Consider the following 17,397-nt stretch of genomic DNA (forward strand, 5'->3'; position numbering starts at 1 on the left):
GTAGATTTTAAATCTGCAGCATGTCAATTATAGCACTGGATTCTAATGATTCTTCCAATGAGAGGTTGAATTCTGTACCAAAATCTACATCATATGGTGTAGATCTGCTGCGGAATTGAATTCCGCCCCGTATGAAAGTTTCCTAAATTGTCACTAACTTTTCAAGCCCCCTGTGTTTCTGTGATTGCCAATGTGATAAATGAAGTGATTTGCACTTTTGGTGGTTATCTAAAATGAAGTTTTTTTTGTTTTTTTTTTTGCTGAAAAGTTCCTCTGAAGTGCTGACCACTAAGGGTCTCCCTCCATTTTAATTTGCTGTCCACTGTCTGTTGTGAAGTGACGCCCGTCTCTAGTAAGAGAACAGAAAGTAGGCGAGGGTGACGATTCTTGCGGCCCGTAGTTTGTGGACAGGAGAGTGGGGAGGAGGAGGAACAGACACTCACACAGTCGTGCCTGCAGCTAATGGCAATTTAATTACTCACATCACATCCATATTGCCCAGTACTTCTCTAGTTGCCTACATGATTATATGTCTCTGTGTATACAGACAATTTAGGTAGTAGACTTGTCAGTTGTCTCTGTACACAGCTTACAGAAGACAACGTAACAGAACGTTCCTCCCACTGTCTCAGAGAGAAGTGAAAATTTCAGATATAGCCTCCAGAAGGGAAAATCAGTGATAAATGTAGGATATGAGTGAAGAGATGAGCTCTGAATGCCTTCATTACAACTGTGTGGCAGGAGCTTGTAATCATCAGCAGTAACTGTGATAGAAGTTTCTGCGCCCCTTCCCCATCATGAAGAGCTTGTGTGGAAGAGTCCATGTAATATTATTACCAGGGCTGTGAAGTTGGTAAGCCAAATCTCAGAATTTTAACAGACTCTGACTTCCAACGCCGACTCCTTCATATATGACTCATGTTTTCTAAGTGATGAATTTACTGCATTAAAATGGTAACATTGGGCTTTTCATCACTATAAGATAATTAAGCTACATCCTAGTGATCAGTGTTTTTGATAAATGGGGCTTAGATGAATAGAACATGTATTTATAGGACATTAAAAAACTTTCCTGGAATCTGTACATTTCCTCCAACTCCACCAAAATGGGATTTTAACTCCAACTCCACAACCCTGATCATCACACAGGAATTATGCTGACTGAAAAACCGACTTGCTGAGAGAACGTAAAGCCAAGTAATTCTCAGGTGGTCTGAATGAGATCACAATACCCGGCTGATGAGAAGGACTCCAGGACTTTTCGGATAGAAAGGAATAACTAACCAGGGTGATACTATCCAATTTATATATACTGGGGGGCTAGTAACATAATGAATTTTAAAAAATCACTGGACTGGCACTTTAAGAAACTTTTTAAACTGTAGTATAACATTTTCCTAGCATTATTTTTTGTTTGGTTTCCAGATCAGTATTAAAGCGTAGCCCTGTGAGGATTTCACTTCATACTAGGGTGACAGCTATTTTCATAAGCATTAGGTACATCTGTCTGTAATCTCTTGCTGTACCCTTCTTGTAAAAGTTTTGTCATGAATATGACAATATCCGTGTTGCAGCGGTGGGAACGCATCAGTCAGCCACACATCGTTCTGATATTGGATGTAGATGAAAGGGAGTAACATAGAATGGATTTCCATACTTGTTGTTTGTGTGTCGGCTCCCGCTGAGTGTTTCAGACTCGGATTATTATTCTTGGCAGTGCTACAGATTTTCTAGTGCGGTTCTGTGTATGGATAAGGAAAAGACAACTATATTTTCAGCCCACAGTCTATCTTTCTCAGATTTGATGTGAAATTTTATGCGACATTCATCTGAATAAGGCCGTTTTTACGCGGTCGAGAAAATAGCACGAATCTGAACCCCATTGACTGATGTCATACACATGAGTGATGTCCCCACCCCCATGCATGTAGGTATACGCAAATAATAGCCAGTTCACGCATATGAAAGAAACAAGAAGACCCCCTACTCCCAAGATAGTGTTTTTTTTTATTATGATCACTTTAATGCTCGTTTAGACATTAGTGATTTTAGAGGGGTTAAACCGAGAGAGCACCCCTGTTCTTGTACCCTATTAAGGCATATGAACATCGTAGAGTGGGGTCCTCCACTCAGGACCCCCCTTTCTGCGCTAGAATGGAGAGCTGCTCACCAAGAACAGTTACCGTCCTGGTAGATCGTCCATCCTCTTTACATTACAGGGTGGCCATTCATGTGAGCTGTCAGCCTTCACCTCTGTCCACACTGACAGCAGGCTGGATGAATGCTGATCACAGCAGTGCAGAGCAGTGGTGCTTTTAGTTGAACGATTATCGTTAAAAAAAATCGTTCAAATCAGCAAAAGTGAATTATAATCGTTCGGTCTAAATGGGAACCAATGACTGAATGATGAACAGTAACCGCTCACTTTTCATACGTCCTTCATTTTATGCAGGGATAAGAACCATTATTGGCTTGTTCACTTTTCGTTTGGCTTAAACAGCAATCGTTCAGTCTTTCACATTCGCTGTACAAGCAAATATAAAAGACTGAACATTCTGAACAATTCTCGTTTGAATGAGCTAACAATGTATCTGCCTGTATAAACAGACTGCACTAGAAGGAATGAGCCAGGGGTGACGTCACTTGCTCATTCAAACAATAATCGGCTTGTCTAAGGCCAGCTGCACACGGCTGTGACGGACTCCGCCGCGGAATACTCCGCGGCGAAGCCCGTCACGGCGCCCCCCAGAGACCCCATACTTACCAGCGGATCCGGAGTTCTAAGTCCCGCATGACGCATCCCCGCCCACCGCCGCCGCGTCATGACACGCCCACCGCGTCATGTGACGCGGCGGCGGTAGGCGGGGAAGCGTTTTCACGCTATCTTCCGCTGTGCTACAGGGGGAGATAGCGTGAACGGACGGCTTCCATTGACTGCAATGGAAGCCGTTTGCGCGTACACCCGCGGCAAATAGAGCATGCCGCGGGTGAGGACGGGAGATTTCACGGTGCGGAATTCCGCACCATGTGCCCTGAGCTATTAGGTTCAATAGAACCTAATAGCTGCGGGCAACGCAGTGGATTTTCTGTTGCAATCAGAATAGTCATTGAGTGGTCATTAAAGTGTTAAATTATTGGGTTCAGATTTGCCCATAACTCCACACTAATACATCTTTCTTCTTCAAATCTCTGCAGACTGTTCTTACAATTTAGCAATTTGTTTTAAATGTTAAGGAACATGCAATAAATGTCTGCGGTGATGGATTGTTAGCTCCTGGAAGCTTTGTCTGGATAAACCTAAGTTAATCCATTAAATACATTATTCACAAAATATTGTTTGATATGTTGAATTCTTCTACATAAGCAGGTAATTATATTATGTTTTCCCGATTTTTAAAGGGGAATCACATAGTTTTTAACATGACAGCATAACATGGCCAGCAGTAGTACAGTGGCTGCTGAGGCTACAGCTCACACATCAATGTCGGGGTGCGCCACTCCACATGCGGTGCCTGTCAGCCGTCTCCCCGGGACTCCTCCAGTCTCTGTAGGGAAATGTCTGTTCGGGCGGTGTAGCGCGGTGGTGTGCTGCTCTGCAGTGTGTTTCCGTCAGCACAGGATGGACTGCTGGTACTTTGTAAACCTCCCATAATGCTCAGTCCTCTGGTATTAGTGTAATATTGTCTCCACTGGTTGCTCAGGTTGGAAGTTCCGAGGTGGGCGTGACTGTAGCCTTTTGTGACGGTGTGTGCGTGCAGGAGCTAATTGGGAACTTTCGGCGTGACCTGGGCATTGCCTCTAGCTGAGACCAGCCAACCCATATACTTCTGGTGGAGACATACTGCATTAATACCCCACAAGTCCAGGGCAGCAATCAGCAGAACTCTGCCTGCATTTTTGAGACAGAGAAATGATTTATGTACAGGCACTCTTAGGCCTTAGTCAGACGGGCGTTTTTTCGCGCGATTTGCGGATCGCATGCGCAAATCGCGTGACCGGGGGCGAAAAATCGCGGGAAAAATCTGCACCTAGCCGCGTTAATCGTCGCAGCAAAACGCCCGTCTGACCGGAGAAAAATCGCCGTGCGCATCAAAATGCGCATGAAACTTAGACTGGCTGGCGAAAAAAATGATTTTGGTGCGCACATAAAACGCCGAACGCAGATAGGCGCGATCTGCGAATCGTCGTGTCCTATAATTTATCGCATATCCGCATAAAAAGCGGACATGTGACCGATACCATAGCGAACCATTGGTTCTATATATGCACGAAAAAACGCCCGTCTGACTAAGGCCTTACAGTGTTGCATGATGTTAACTTGATGATTCTGAAGCCCGGGATTACATTGATTTAGTCTGTTTTAACCATTTTGAGACGTGGACATTTTTTTAAATTTTCCTGTTTGTTTCTTCCTCCATGCTTTCAAAAAATAACTTATTTTTCTACTGACCTAGCCATATTGGAATTTAATGTACCATATAATGTACTGAAAACAAAAATCTAAGTGTGTTTATAATTAAAAAAACACTTTTAGGCCTCCTTCCCACGAACGGATTTACGCTGCGTAAATTCGCGGCAAAAATCCGCTGCGTGGCCCCCTGCTATTAGGTTCTATTGAACCTAATAGCACAATGCTCACGATGCGTAATTCCACCGCGGAATTACGCACCGCGATTTCTCCCGTCCTCACCCGCAGCATGCTCTATTTGCTGCGGGTGAGGACGGGCTGTACGCGCTGACGGCTTCCATTGCAGTCAATGGAAGCCGTCCGTTCACGCTATCTCCCGCTGTAACCAGCGGGAGATAGCGTGAAAAAACGCTTCCCCACCTACCGCCGCAGCGTCATTTGACGCGGCCGCAGCGTCATTTGACGCGGCCGGCCGCGTCACGTGACGCGGTGGGCGTGTCACACGACGCGACGGCGGTGGGCGGGGAAGCGTTTTCACGCTATCTCCCGCAGGTAAGTATAGGGGCTCTGGGGGGCGCCGTGACGGGCTTCACTGCGTAATATTACGCGGCGGAGCCCGTCACGCTCGTGGGAAGGAGGCCTTATGGGGTTGTTTTTACTGTACAGATGTTGTGGTAAAAACATGTTGCATCTTTGATTTCTATAATGTGATTGTCTCTGATAATGCAGCTCAGCCACATTCACTTGAATGGACATTGCTTTGTCCAGCAAGTACCACTGCCCATTTTTACTGTTGACCAATGAGGTTATATTCAATTTAAAATCCTGTAAAACCCCTTTTTAATTTCATGGCAATTGATTTGTTTATCTACTTTAATTTACTTTTTCCCTTCCAGATAAAAAATACGGTATCATAGTTATCGATCCACCATGGGAAAATAAATCAGTGAAGAGGAGTAAGAGGTAAACGTTTGCTTATTAACTTTTCTGCTCTTGTTTGTTTGTTTGTTTGTTTTTGTTGTTTTGTTTGCAAGAAGTTTCTTTTTTTAATACATTTTTATTGATTTTAATATATGTAAATTGACATGATTAATCTTTTGTGATTGTAATACAGCCATTGGTAGATACAAAATTCAAAGTGAAAACCCACATCTCTATGGAAAGAAGCCAACTCAACTAGAATAAGGGAGGCATGAGGGGAGAGGGAAGAGAAAGATGTGAACACATAGAGACAAGAAGATCTTAAAGGAGATGTCCCGCGCCGAAACGGGTTTTTTTTTTTTTTAAACCCCCCCCCCCCCCCCCCGTTCGGCGCGAGACAACCCCGATGCAGGGGTTAAAAAAACCACCCGCACAGCGCTTACCTGAATCCCGGCGGTCCGGCGTCTTCATACTCACCTGCTGAAGATGGCCGCCGGGATCCTCTGTCTTCATGGACCGCAGGGCTTCTGTGCGGTCCATTGCCGATTCCAGCCTCCTGATTGGCTGGAATCGGCACGTGACGGGGCGGAGCTACACGGAGCTACACGGAGCCCCATAGAGAAGAGGAGAAGACCCGGACTGCGCAAGCGCGGCTAATTTGGCCATCGGAGGGCGAAAATTAGTCGGCACCATGGAGACGAGGACGCCAGCAACGGAGCAGGTAAGTATAAAACTTTTTATAACTTCTGTATGGCTCATAATTAATGCACAATGTATATTACAAAGTGCATTAATATGGCCATACAGAAGTGTATAGACCCACTTGCTGCCTCGGGACAACCCCTTTAATGCAGCTGCAGGGAATTGCTCTTGATTGACAAATATTACACCAGATTGCTCGGGTTTACTAATAGAATTCCGAAGAATCACTAGAAATAAGTGTTTTGTATAAATAATCCATCATAAGTTTCTGGTGAACCAAGTCCACTTTTTGAATAAGCGCCGCACTAAAAGTGACATTTTTGTGCAAGTGATGAGACCAAAATAAAACTTTATGGTCACAGTCATAACTTTTGTTTGAAGATGGGTTTATGAAGACTATGGGGAGTAAGGACACAATAAATACCATGAAGAATGGAGGTGAATCTGTGCAGGAGAATTAGCATCCATCAGCCTGGAATGTGTGCATGGGCACTCTTAGACTTTCCAACATGATATTGATTCGAAACATGAAGCCAAGTTGACCATTCAATGACTGCAGTGGAGATATAATAAATATATATTTCTCTTTCCTTCCCTCTCCTTCGTGTGTGTGTGTATGTGTGTGTGTGTGTGTGTGTGTGTGTGTATGTGTGTGTGTGTGTGTGTGTGTGTGTATATATATATATATGTATATATATGTATATATGTATATATATATATATATATATATATATATGATTAGTAGTGCAGTACAAAGAAGGGCCTGTAGAGGGCCGGAGACAGGACTTCTGGTGCGAGGGTTAACCAAGGGGTGGAGTAGGAACCAGATAAAAGCCAGTTCCTGCCAAAAAGCGAGAGAGAGAGGACCAGTGCAGCATAGGAAGGTGCTGCAGGCTGGTGGCCCAGCAAAGGTCAGAGTCCGAAAGGGATGACGCCCCTGGACTCCCACCCAAGTTGGGGTGCTTATTTGAAGGACATATATATTGACATTGTGTGATGTGCTGTGAAATAAACGCTGGCAGGAGCCAGACAAAGATATATGCAACTCCTGAGCCGTGTTTACACGTGTGGTGAGCCATTTCTTGTACAAGAGGTCAGCGATCCCGAGTCGAGCGCAGCCCGTTTGCTACTATATATATATATATTATAGATCTCCACAGATATAGTTTGCTAGTTAAACTAGAAATGTTGGAGAAGCTTTGGCACTACAAGTGTCTGCCCATGTTCATTAGAACTAGGAGAAAGTTAAAGCTCAGCCCTGAATTAGCAGAACTGCCGTCTTTTCCATCTGTCAGCAGATATGCTAAAAGATAATCAAGGATATATTTTACACTGGCTTTTAAGAAGCTGCAAAATACTCTGTAAAGATGTAACAGTGATCTGGTCTCAATGTATTAAATCTACAGTATTATGATGCACACCCATGCAAAAATGTGTGGAATTAAAATGTTCACAGCTGTCAAGATATATTTATTTTTAATTTGATCAGTCGGCTATAGATCTACAAATGTATGTTGGAGAATATGGGGTTTGTAACCTGAGCTGTATTTATTCATTTACTCTACTGTATTTACATTCTTATAACAGCTTCGCTATTCTATAATTTTGCCTACAGAACGGCACATGTCCTGAAACAATGGGTTCCTCTGGAAGTAGCCCAATCTTTCTTACATCCTCTGCCTCTGTTCTTGACACATCTCTTATATCGAATTGTAGTCTCCTAATTAAATCCCTTTTGGTGTTGCGAGACATATGGGAGATATTTATTTGGCTTTAGACCTGTCCCAGAGTTCTCTACTGAACAAGGGAAGGTTTTATGTCTCCATATTTTACAAACGATGGACATTAGACTTCTTTGTTTGTTGGATGGCTTTGTTCCCCAGTTTAAAGGGGATATATAAAGGCCCATTTAGATTAGATAAATGTCTTTTTTTTTTTTTTTTACAAGAACAGCGCTGCTTATTTAAGCTAGGTTCTCGTCTGCGCTGAAGGCTCCATCGAGAGGATCTGGTGCTGATCTGGCACAAAGTGCCAGACAAAATACCACAGCTTGCGTCAGTATTTTTTTCTGGGAAAATACCAGATGGCATGCCTGAAGCCAGATGGACGCCATTATACTCAATAGAGACTGCCTCATGTAGTTTGGGTCCAGCATATGCCGTATTCAGCACTTTCAGGTTTTCTGATATTTGGCTCCTAGGATGAAGCCACACAAAGGAAAGTGAGAGCACTGGTATAAAAAGGGTGACTGTGTTGCTTTATCTTAAAGAAAAGAAGACCTTTCTCTATCCTCTTACAACCCTTTCAGAGGTCGTCTTCTGTATTTTTTAGTGCATCAAAGCAGAAAATATAAGTAGAAGTCCAGTGTTATCTAACTAAATATTTTATTATGGCTTAGGGGTTGTGTTGCTGCTACAACTTCTATGGAAAAGAGGAGTGGTCCTTACTGCTACTACTAATACTGGAGGAAATGATATCTCCACTGCTACTACTACTACTGAGAGCTAGGGTGACTAATAGGCTCAAAACCGGTCTGTGCCAGCTTTTATTCACTTTACAGCACAAAGCACAATACAGTGCTAATAAAATAAACTTTGGCCGTCTGACCATTCACTAACAATTATCATCCCTCTGTATCAGGCCTAGCACTCAGAACTTCAAACACTGAAGAACTTCAAAAATTACTGCTTAGAGTGCATCCCTTACCATGTCATGCACCATGGCTACTGTCATACGTCTTCCATGGGCCTTTTTGCATAGACTCCCTCTCCAGCTATAAGTCTGTCTCTTCCAGACTAGGACCGCCAACAGAGAGTATTGCACATTTTTTTATGAGCCTTCAGTTACAGCATAATTGGCCAGCTCCAAAGCAGAGGAAAACCATAATCTAGTGACCACTTTCCTGAAATCTGGCCGCCTAGTGGCACAAAACTTTCCACCACAATGGTTTCTCTGCCACATAGCCTCCTCCTCTGATAAAGGCCGTAGAGCTTTTCATTTGACTCAACCCTTCCTCCAGGGTTGAGACTCCTAGCTTGGAGTATATTTAGGCTTAGGACCACCCCTATACTATATATTGTAACATTCACAGGCTTTTCTGTCAGACCTTCTCTGGTCACCTTCTTGTCACTTGCTATGTGAAGCTCACCAACTGTAGACTCATTTTCTTGGGGACTTACTTTCCATAGCTTCCACCTCGGGCTTTGTACTGTCTGATTGCACTGTTACAATGGATTCCACCTAGCTGTCACCATCACTGGACACATTATATACGTCTTTCAGGCTATGCACCATAATCATCTAAACAACACTCTTATAGGGGTTTTCCCAGGACTTCAAATTGCTTCACGACGACTCTGCCCTTCCTAGTTGCTACTGACCAGGACATGTGAATACTGCAGCCAACCACTGGCTATAGAAGGTCACTGCTGTGGCCAATGATTGGCTACAGCAGTTACATGTCCTAGCCAGTAAGAACCAGGAAGGATGAAGTGGTTGTGAATCAATTTTAAACCGTAGGAAAACTGTTTTTCTGTTTCTGACCAGTCACTTAGAAATTTTTTAAAGTTTTTCAGTACATTATATGGTATATTAAATAGTAAAATTGAAAAATACAATTTGTCCCACAAAAAACAAGCCTTCAGACAACTACGTTGATGAATAAATGACAGAGTTTTTAAGAGTAGGGAATTAAAACTGAAAATTAAAAAAGGGGCGCTCATTATTGGGATTAAACCAACCCAGAATATTATTCCTAGAAGCTCTAGTGTCTTCCAACTCTTTGGTAAACCGTAATCTGCATCTGCAATTTATGCAGTTGTTGTTTGAAAGCTACCTTTCCACTCTTTTCAGCGATAATCGTTGTGTCTAACCGCACAGCCATCGTGCACTGTTCGTCCACGATTCGCTAGCTGAAGACAACGATGAGCCTTATCAGTGCCTTGTGCTGAGTTCTCAACGGGATACCGCTGATACTATTGTTTCAGCTGGTATCCCGCTCAGAGAACACAGCAGGAGTATGAATAAGACAGCGCTCCAGATGTCTTCTGTATACCCCACTTTGAGCACTCAGCTGTATACCCGCTGAGCGCTCCGTGAACACAGCAGGAGTATGCAGAAGACAGCGCTCCAGCTGTGTTCTGCATACCCCGCTCGAAGCGCTCAGCTGGATAGCAGCTGAGCGCTCCAAGAACACAGCAGTTCTCGGAACGCGTAAATGCACACAATGATTATCGCTCAAAAGATTGCCTTTGAGTGAATCTTGAGTGATAATCGGGTCTAAATGGGCCTTTAGTTAATCTTTTCTAGTTGATGAATATTCTTTTCAGCATCCTCTTTGAAATTCACCAAGTCTTTGATTTTAGTATTTAACTGCTTGTTGAGCCTTTTCTATTTCAGCCTTCACTTCAAGGGCATCCTTCGCTTCTATTTTCTCTTCGAACAGTTCCTCTTTTACTAGTCTCTTTTGCTGCAGGGATTCAGTCACCATATTCTTGTGCTTTTCCTGCTTACTCTTAGGTTTGTTTCAACAGCAGGATTTTCTCTTCAACATCTTGCTTTCATTTAGCAGTTTACTCTTCCCTTGGGTTTCATAGATCAGATTCATCTTTAGCTAATCTTCTGAGGTATTCATTCTCCATTGCCACCTTCATCAAAGAAATCTCAGCCTCGATCTTCAACCATGTGGCTCCAATGATGGCAGCCAACTTTTTGTTCTTGAACCTTCTTGCTTCGGCCCTCTGTTGTATGGCTACTTCCTTTGCCAATAACCTTCGCCTCCCTGCCTCTCCTAGGAGAACACACAGCCTGGCCGCTGCTTCTTCTACCAATGACCTTTGACTCTTCACCTTCAAAAGAATTTCCTCATCAAACAACTGGTCACACTTTTCCTGAAGCCTAGTTTTCATTTCCTCAGGCTTGTCATAAACCGCTGCATTTCCTTCACACCGTTGCTCTTACAGCTTCAACAGAGGCTAAGGACACAATTTTTTTCCCTCTATTTTCTTTTTCATATCTGTTCTGTGCCGGAATGGTTGCCTTTACCCGATTGGCCCACTCATTACTCTCACTTTCCATTGCATTAACTGTATCACAGCCTGGACAGTGAAAATGAACAATCTCGGTATTCTTCTGTAATCTGTGCATTTTCATCATACCACAATTATTATATTACTAGCGACCACCTTAATTTCACAGGAAACTGGACCGGCAACACTACGCTTTGGATTGCCACAAACCGCAATGCATAAATCAAATACGATCCTCTCACTGTTATTAATTATGACCTCTAGGGGCACACTTGAGCCAACTTCCCCATTTAGCTTTTCTGTATGTTCTTTAGCAGCTCATTCACACTCTGCAGTTACCTGACCAGACTGTGCAGAACTCCTGAAGTGAAGGCATGTTATACAGGAAACATGGCATCCGATTTCTGTTGTGTCATTTTCATCATGTATCAATGCACAAAACATATCGTGTAACACATTTTCATCATTTAGTTCATCAGACTTAGTTCACTCAAGGAGATGAACGGCCAAACAGCAAGCATTTTTATGCTCCCTGAAACTGACAATTCAGCTTTGCGGGATCTTGGCCGGATTGTCAGGCGAACAAGTGTTAAGAGGTACATCTGGCCCTGATAAAAGCACCTTTCTCTTTCACTGAGATTGTGTAAGTGTGGTTGATTATATGTGCCATGCGTTTCGGGGAAGTGACAGAGCGCCACAGTCCTATTCTGGCCCTTTCCTTCATACTATATTATGTACTATACTTTGCACCTTTACTTGAACAGTAAACATATCTCTAGATACCTTCATGTCATGAGGGATGAATATATACACTATAATGAAGTAATTCTTCTCCTTCTCTCAAAAATGAAAAGAATCATCTGCTGTGTTTTCCCCTGAAACCCTTTTAAGAAAACTTATCCCAGTGTAAGGAATGGCATATTAAATAAACTAGCCATTACTCACTCTTCCACTAATCTAGCCCCACCAATCCAGTCCTCTCGCTCTGGTCTCCACTAAAAAAGGAAGTGATGATGTCCCGTTCATCACTCGCATGCATGCAGCCAATTGTTGGCCTCAGTGGTCACGTTCATACAGACCTGACCACTGAGGCTAGTGATTGGCTTCAGTGGTCCTATGTGCGATGGACAGGATGTCATCACTTCCTGTTACAACGGGGAGTGAAGCAGAGGGGGCCAGGTGGAAGGATGAGTAATGGCTATGTTGTATTATATGCTATTCCTTACCTGAGGCATGTTTTATTTTGTTTTTTTTCAGAGGTCCGAAAACTTGTTTTAATGACTAAGCCTCCATCTTTATACAGGCAACATATATGCACAGTGATCGTGGGCGGTTTTTTTTTTTTTACTGCATTTTGCCGTTTTCATAAAGTAAATCTGTCATTTAACAGCTTTCCTGTCAACTACTGACTATTTTGTACATCTTGTACGCCAGTGATCCCTCCATACAATCATGTCTAGTTTACAGTTCCTAAACTCTGATGAAGAGTAAACGTGCTTTGGTGGTTATCAATTAGGTCAGAGATGTCCCTTTTATTGCACAATTGACTGTCCTGTTGGAAATATACCATTCAACCTTTTTATTTTGGTTACTGTATGCAAATAAGCTAAGGCATTTTTCTCAATAGTTCGGTACTGCCTTGAAATGTTTTTTTTTGCTCTCCACTGACCCCTTGAATAGCTTATCTAGGTTTGTAATACGTCTTCTTTTTTTTAACAGCCATTTTTATATCTCGCTCTTTTAAAGATGCTGTACTTTGAATTATTTAAAGCTGTACAGTGGCCTCTGAGAGCACTTTACCATCAATCGCACTATTTTTATACTACCGCGCTCACATCCGTCATCACTGAAGTAGATGTAAACAATAGCATTTCATTATGAATGACTTGATCACTGCCACCACTAGGTGTCACTGTTGTCTCTCATTTGATTGTGCTGCTGATGAATACATATTTGCTTGTTTCCTGGTATGGACTTCTTTAATAACACATTTTTTTCTTCGTATCGTAACTTTTTTTTCTCTTAGATATAATTCTTTATCTCCTTTGGAAATTAAACAACTTCCTATACCTGATTTGGCTGCCCCGGATTGCCTTGTGATAACTTGGGTGACCAATAGGCAGAAGCATTTGAGGTTTGTAAAGGAAGAGCTGTATCCTCATTGGTCTATTAGAAGTCTGGCAGAATGGCACTGGGTGAAGGTAGGTTGCTACTATGTTCCAATCACCCTTTCTCTCACAAGTTGTTTCATTTCTGCCAATTTGGCACTGCTCTGCTCCATTGGTCCCCAACTGGTCTAGAATTATATTGTATGTATAGCATTGTAGAGGATAGCTTCCATTATACTATTACTGACATATGAGCCACTGTTTTGCCAGCAACATGTGATTTTTACATCTGTTAGCACAGTTAAAGGGGTTATCCCATGGAATAAAGTTCTTGGGGTAGTCCGACCACCACCAATTATGAGAAGGGGTGTCCAGAAGGTCCCTGATGAAAGCAGCAGTGGTCACATGTGTTCTGCTACTGCATTTATTTTAAGGGAGTGTGATAAGAGTTCAAGTGCTTGGCTATCTCCAGCAGTCCCATTGACTAGAGAGGCAATGTGCATGCTCAACTGCTACTTCACTTACGCGGGTACTTTGAAAGCCCCGTTCTCATGATTGGTGGGAGTCCCAGCAGTCGTAATCCAAGTGATCAAATAGTTATGCCCTATCCTGTGGATTGTGGCTCACTTTTTTCGTGGCACAATCCCATTAAATCAGCTTTTCAATGTGAAGACGCTGCTTATAATCACTCTATATCTTTGCTTCCTAGAGCCCATAAAGTTAAACTCTGCCTTTTATTATCTGGGCATTTTTAGGTCCAGAAACCACTGTTGATTAAAGGGGTTTTCCAACTTACATTTTTATACAGTTTTGGCCCACACATACCCAAACGTATATAAAACTAATATACTCCCTTTGGAACCGGAGCGCCGGTGACATCCCATAAACCTGTCATGTGGGCTTCTAATGCAGAAGGTCCCCAGCAGGTTTACAGGACGTCAGTGATGACATTCTTATCAGGCCTTCTATTGGCTGCAGTGGTCACATGGGTAAGCAACCCATGTGACCACTGTAGCAGAAGTAGATAGAAGACTGGAAGACCGGAGAGCGCAGTGGAGGAGCATCATGGCAGTGGAGAGGTGAGTATTGGTTTTATGTTTTTCATACAAAATGCACCCCCCACTCTGATCAATGTAACAGTTAAGGCCCATTTAGACACGACGGCTATCGCTCCAAATTCGCCCAAAAGCCGTCTTTTGAGCGATAGTCGTTGTGTCTAAATGTGCCCATCTTTCAGTTTTCTGCTGAACTACGGTTTTCAGTTTTGCTTAAAAACCATCATTTAGCAGAACAGCGGATAAGCAGGACCGCACCCTGTGCTCTGCCCACAGAGAGCTGATTACAGCTGATAACATTGTATCAGTTGTTCTCAGCTGTTAGCCCCGGCGGCAGATCAAAGCGAAAGTAATCGGTAAACATCAGGAGCTCTGTACCTTGACTACAGCTCCTGGCGACTCCCAAACTGCTAAATGGTACTAATAGGCATCAGTACCAAGTAGTAGTTTATGCAAAATGATCACTCAAATGCACCCTAAGTCGAAAAAACCCTTTTTACCATCTAAGTATTTCTTTATTCACTGCGCAATACACTGTGCAAATACGCTCATGTGAACGAGCCCTAACTATACAATTACAATCGGCCCTTTGAAAGCAACCATAAGGTTAATGTAGCCCTCGGTGAAAATGAGTTTGACACCCCTGATCTAGTGGATTTACATCTCTCTGTGTCTGTAAAGAGATATAAAAAAAATGAATCTGCACAGAATTATTAACTTATTTAGGTTTAAAATAAATGACATTAGATGGTGGAAATTCACTTTGTCGTAGTTTCATACTTGTCATAAATACGGCTTAATAAAGGCTCATTTACACAACTTAAATTTCTCTGCGTATTACGCATGTGTTGCAAGGCTATGTGATACGTGGTGAATGAAGTCCGTTATCGTACATGGACTTTGATTGATCTGTTAACATTAGCGTGTCAACACTGCATGTAGATACAAACGTGAAAAAAATCGCAACACGCTTTACTTTACTGCGTATCACGCAGCAAAAATCCTATTCTTTTCTATGGGTAGCATATGAAATGTTGTCCATCCGCAATACATTGGGCTGTGATACATATGCAACTCCGCTATGAGACAGAGCGGGGAATAAAAAAAAAAAGCCAAGTTGCACTGCACATGACTGCGTGTGCGAGGTATGCTATCATGTGCAGTGCACTCGCTGCCATACACGGTAATAGCCGGCTCACACAGGCCGGTAAAACTATGCATGACCCACGCAGCCTTTTACGCATACGGTCGTGTAAATGAGCCCTTAATGGTGAATACCCCATTCCAGGACCGCTTTACATGTAGGAAGTTGAACCATGTAATATGTATAAGATATATTACAGATTTATTTATGTTTTTATTTAGTTCAATTTCTTTCTTTAATTTTACCACGGATTGCGGTAATCATACTGCGCTATTTTGTCTGGCAAAACCCCAATATAATGGGATCCATTCGATTCCATCATAAGCCAGATCCGTTCGGCCAGTGAATTCCATTTTCCTGCTTCCATGACAGATGTGAACATAGCCTAAGTGCAGAACCCCTAAATAGCAGAGCAGGAAACCTATTGATTACATTAGTTGTCTTGAGGTTCTGCAAAGACACCTGCAGCAACTATCTCTAACTGGCAAAGAGTTGCAGAACCCATTTAGGATACCTGTTGCATTGCTAATCTTCTCTTTCAGCCGCCTGCACGCGGGCGGATTTGCATTGCGGAATCCGCGACGGGCTTCCGCCTCCGGGTTCCCCAGCAAATACCGTCCATAGCATGCTCTGGAAAAGTGATTCTTCCTGCAGTCTTCCAATTGTGGTTTTCGCTTGTGCAGAAAGCATCGCAGCATGCTCTATTTTCGCGCATAAAGTGGAAGCAGTCCAATCCGCGGCCCTTCGGTAGTTGACATTGCTGGAAGATCGCGGATTCTGCGTCATCGCTAGGCGATGACGCAGGAAGAGTAGGTGTTTGAAGAAAAACTAAAAACGGTACTGCGCATGTCTGGCGGTGAGCCGTGCGGACTATCCACAGTACACATGAAGAGAAAAGAAAGCAGGTACATGCAGATGCCGCTGCTGCCAGGCCCAGAGTCATGCGGTATCCTACCTGCCCGTGTGCAGGTGGCCTCACAGTCTGGTTATGGCCTAATTTCCAAAGAGTGTATCTGCCTGGGACTTGATCTCGTTATCTTAGGGATTGCACACACAGCTGAGCTTCCTTTTTTTCTTATTAACCTGCAAACATGTTTATGCAGTCCTTGCTAGTAAAATGCTGCATAATTTCTTCCATCGTAGGTAACACAGTCTGGAGAATTTGTGTTTCCCATTGATTCAGTTCATAAAAAGCCATATGAAATTCTCATCCTAGGAAGACTTATCAGCTCCGATAATTCCACAGCAAGGTATGCTTATACTACTTGCTAAATACCTCATTGTACTATGCCTAATGTTTAATCTGACTGAGATGCCTAGATACATTTATAGTAATAAGTATCTATATACAGGGCTATTCAGAAAGAAGGAATATAATCTACAAATATTGATATTTTAGTGTGCAATCCCTCTACCAGGTCATTAACAAATGTATTAAAAAGAATAGGGTCCAATGCTGACCTCTGTGGTACCCCACTAATACCAGTGACCCAATCAGAGTATGTACCATATATAACCACTCTCTGCTTCCTATCACTGAGCCAGTTACTTACTCACATTCCCATCCAGACCAAGCATTCATATTTTATATACCAACCTTTTATGTGGCACAGAATCAATCACTTTGGAAAAGTCCAGATATACAAGATCAATGACTCTCCCCAGTCCAGTCTAGAACTTACCTCCTTAGAAGCTGATCAGATTGGTTTGACAGGAGTGACCCCTCGTAAATCCTTGCTTATATGGAGTTATACAACTTGAGGTAGTCTCTAGAAACCCTTCAAACATTTTAGCCACAATTGAAATGAGACTTACCGGCCTGTAGTTTCCAGGTTCACTTTTCAACCTCTTTTTGAATATTGGCTCCACATTGGCCATGTGCCAATCCAGTTGAACAGACCATGTCATTATAAAGTCATGAATAGAGATGAGCGAGTATACTCGCTAAGGCACATTACTCGAGCGAGTAGTGCCTTAGCCGAGTATCTCCCCGCTCGTCTCTAAAGATTCGGGGGCCGGCGGGAGGCGGGGA

The 17,397-nt window shown here is 42.9% G+C and overlaps 1 protein-coding gene across 2 annotated transcripts in view; it reads left to right on the forward strand.

Moving 5' to 3' along the window:
• The window catches only part of METTL4 (methyltransferase 4, N6-adenosine), a 111,995-nt gene that overhangs the window by 40,832 nt on the left and 53,766 nt on the right, over positions 1–17,397 (forward strand). For both annotated transcript variants that reach the window (XM_066579609.1, XM_066579610.1), the window contains exons 4-6: positions 5,305–5,371; positions 13,085–13,259; positions 16,509–16,615. In XM_066579609.1, coding sequence (XP_066435706.1) covers positions 5,305–5,371; positions 13,085–13,259; positions 16,509–16,615 — 349 coding nt within the window. The remainder of the gene's footprint in view (positions 1–5,304; positions 5,372–13,084; positions 13,260–16,508; positions 16,616–17,397) is intronic.

This window comes from Eleutherodactylus coqui, chromosome 9, assembly GCF_035609145.1.
Source record: "Eleutherodactylus coqui strain aEleCoq1 chromosome 9, aEleCoq1.hap1, whole genome shotgun sequence".
Classification (NCBI taxonomy): Eukaryota; Metazoa; Chordata; class Amphibia; order Anura; family Eleutherodactylidae; genus Eleutherodactylus; species Eleutherodactylus coqui.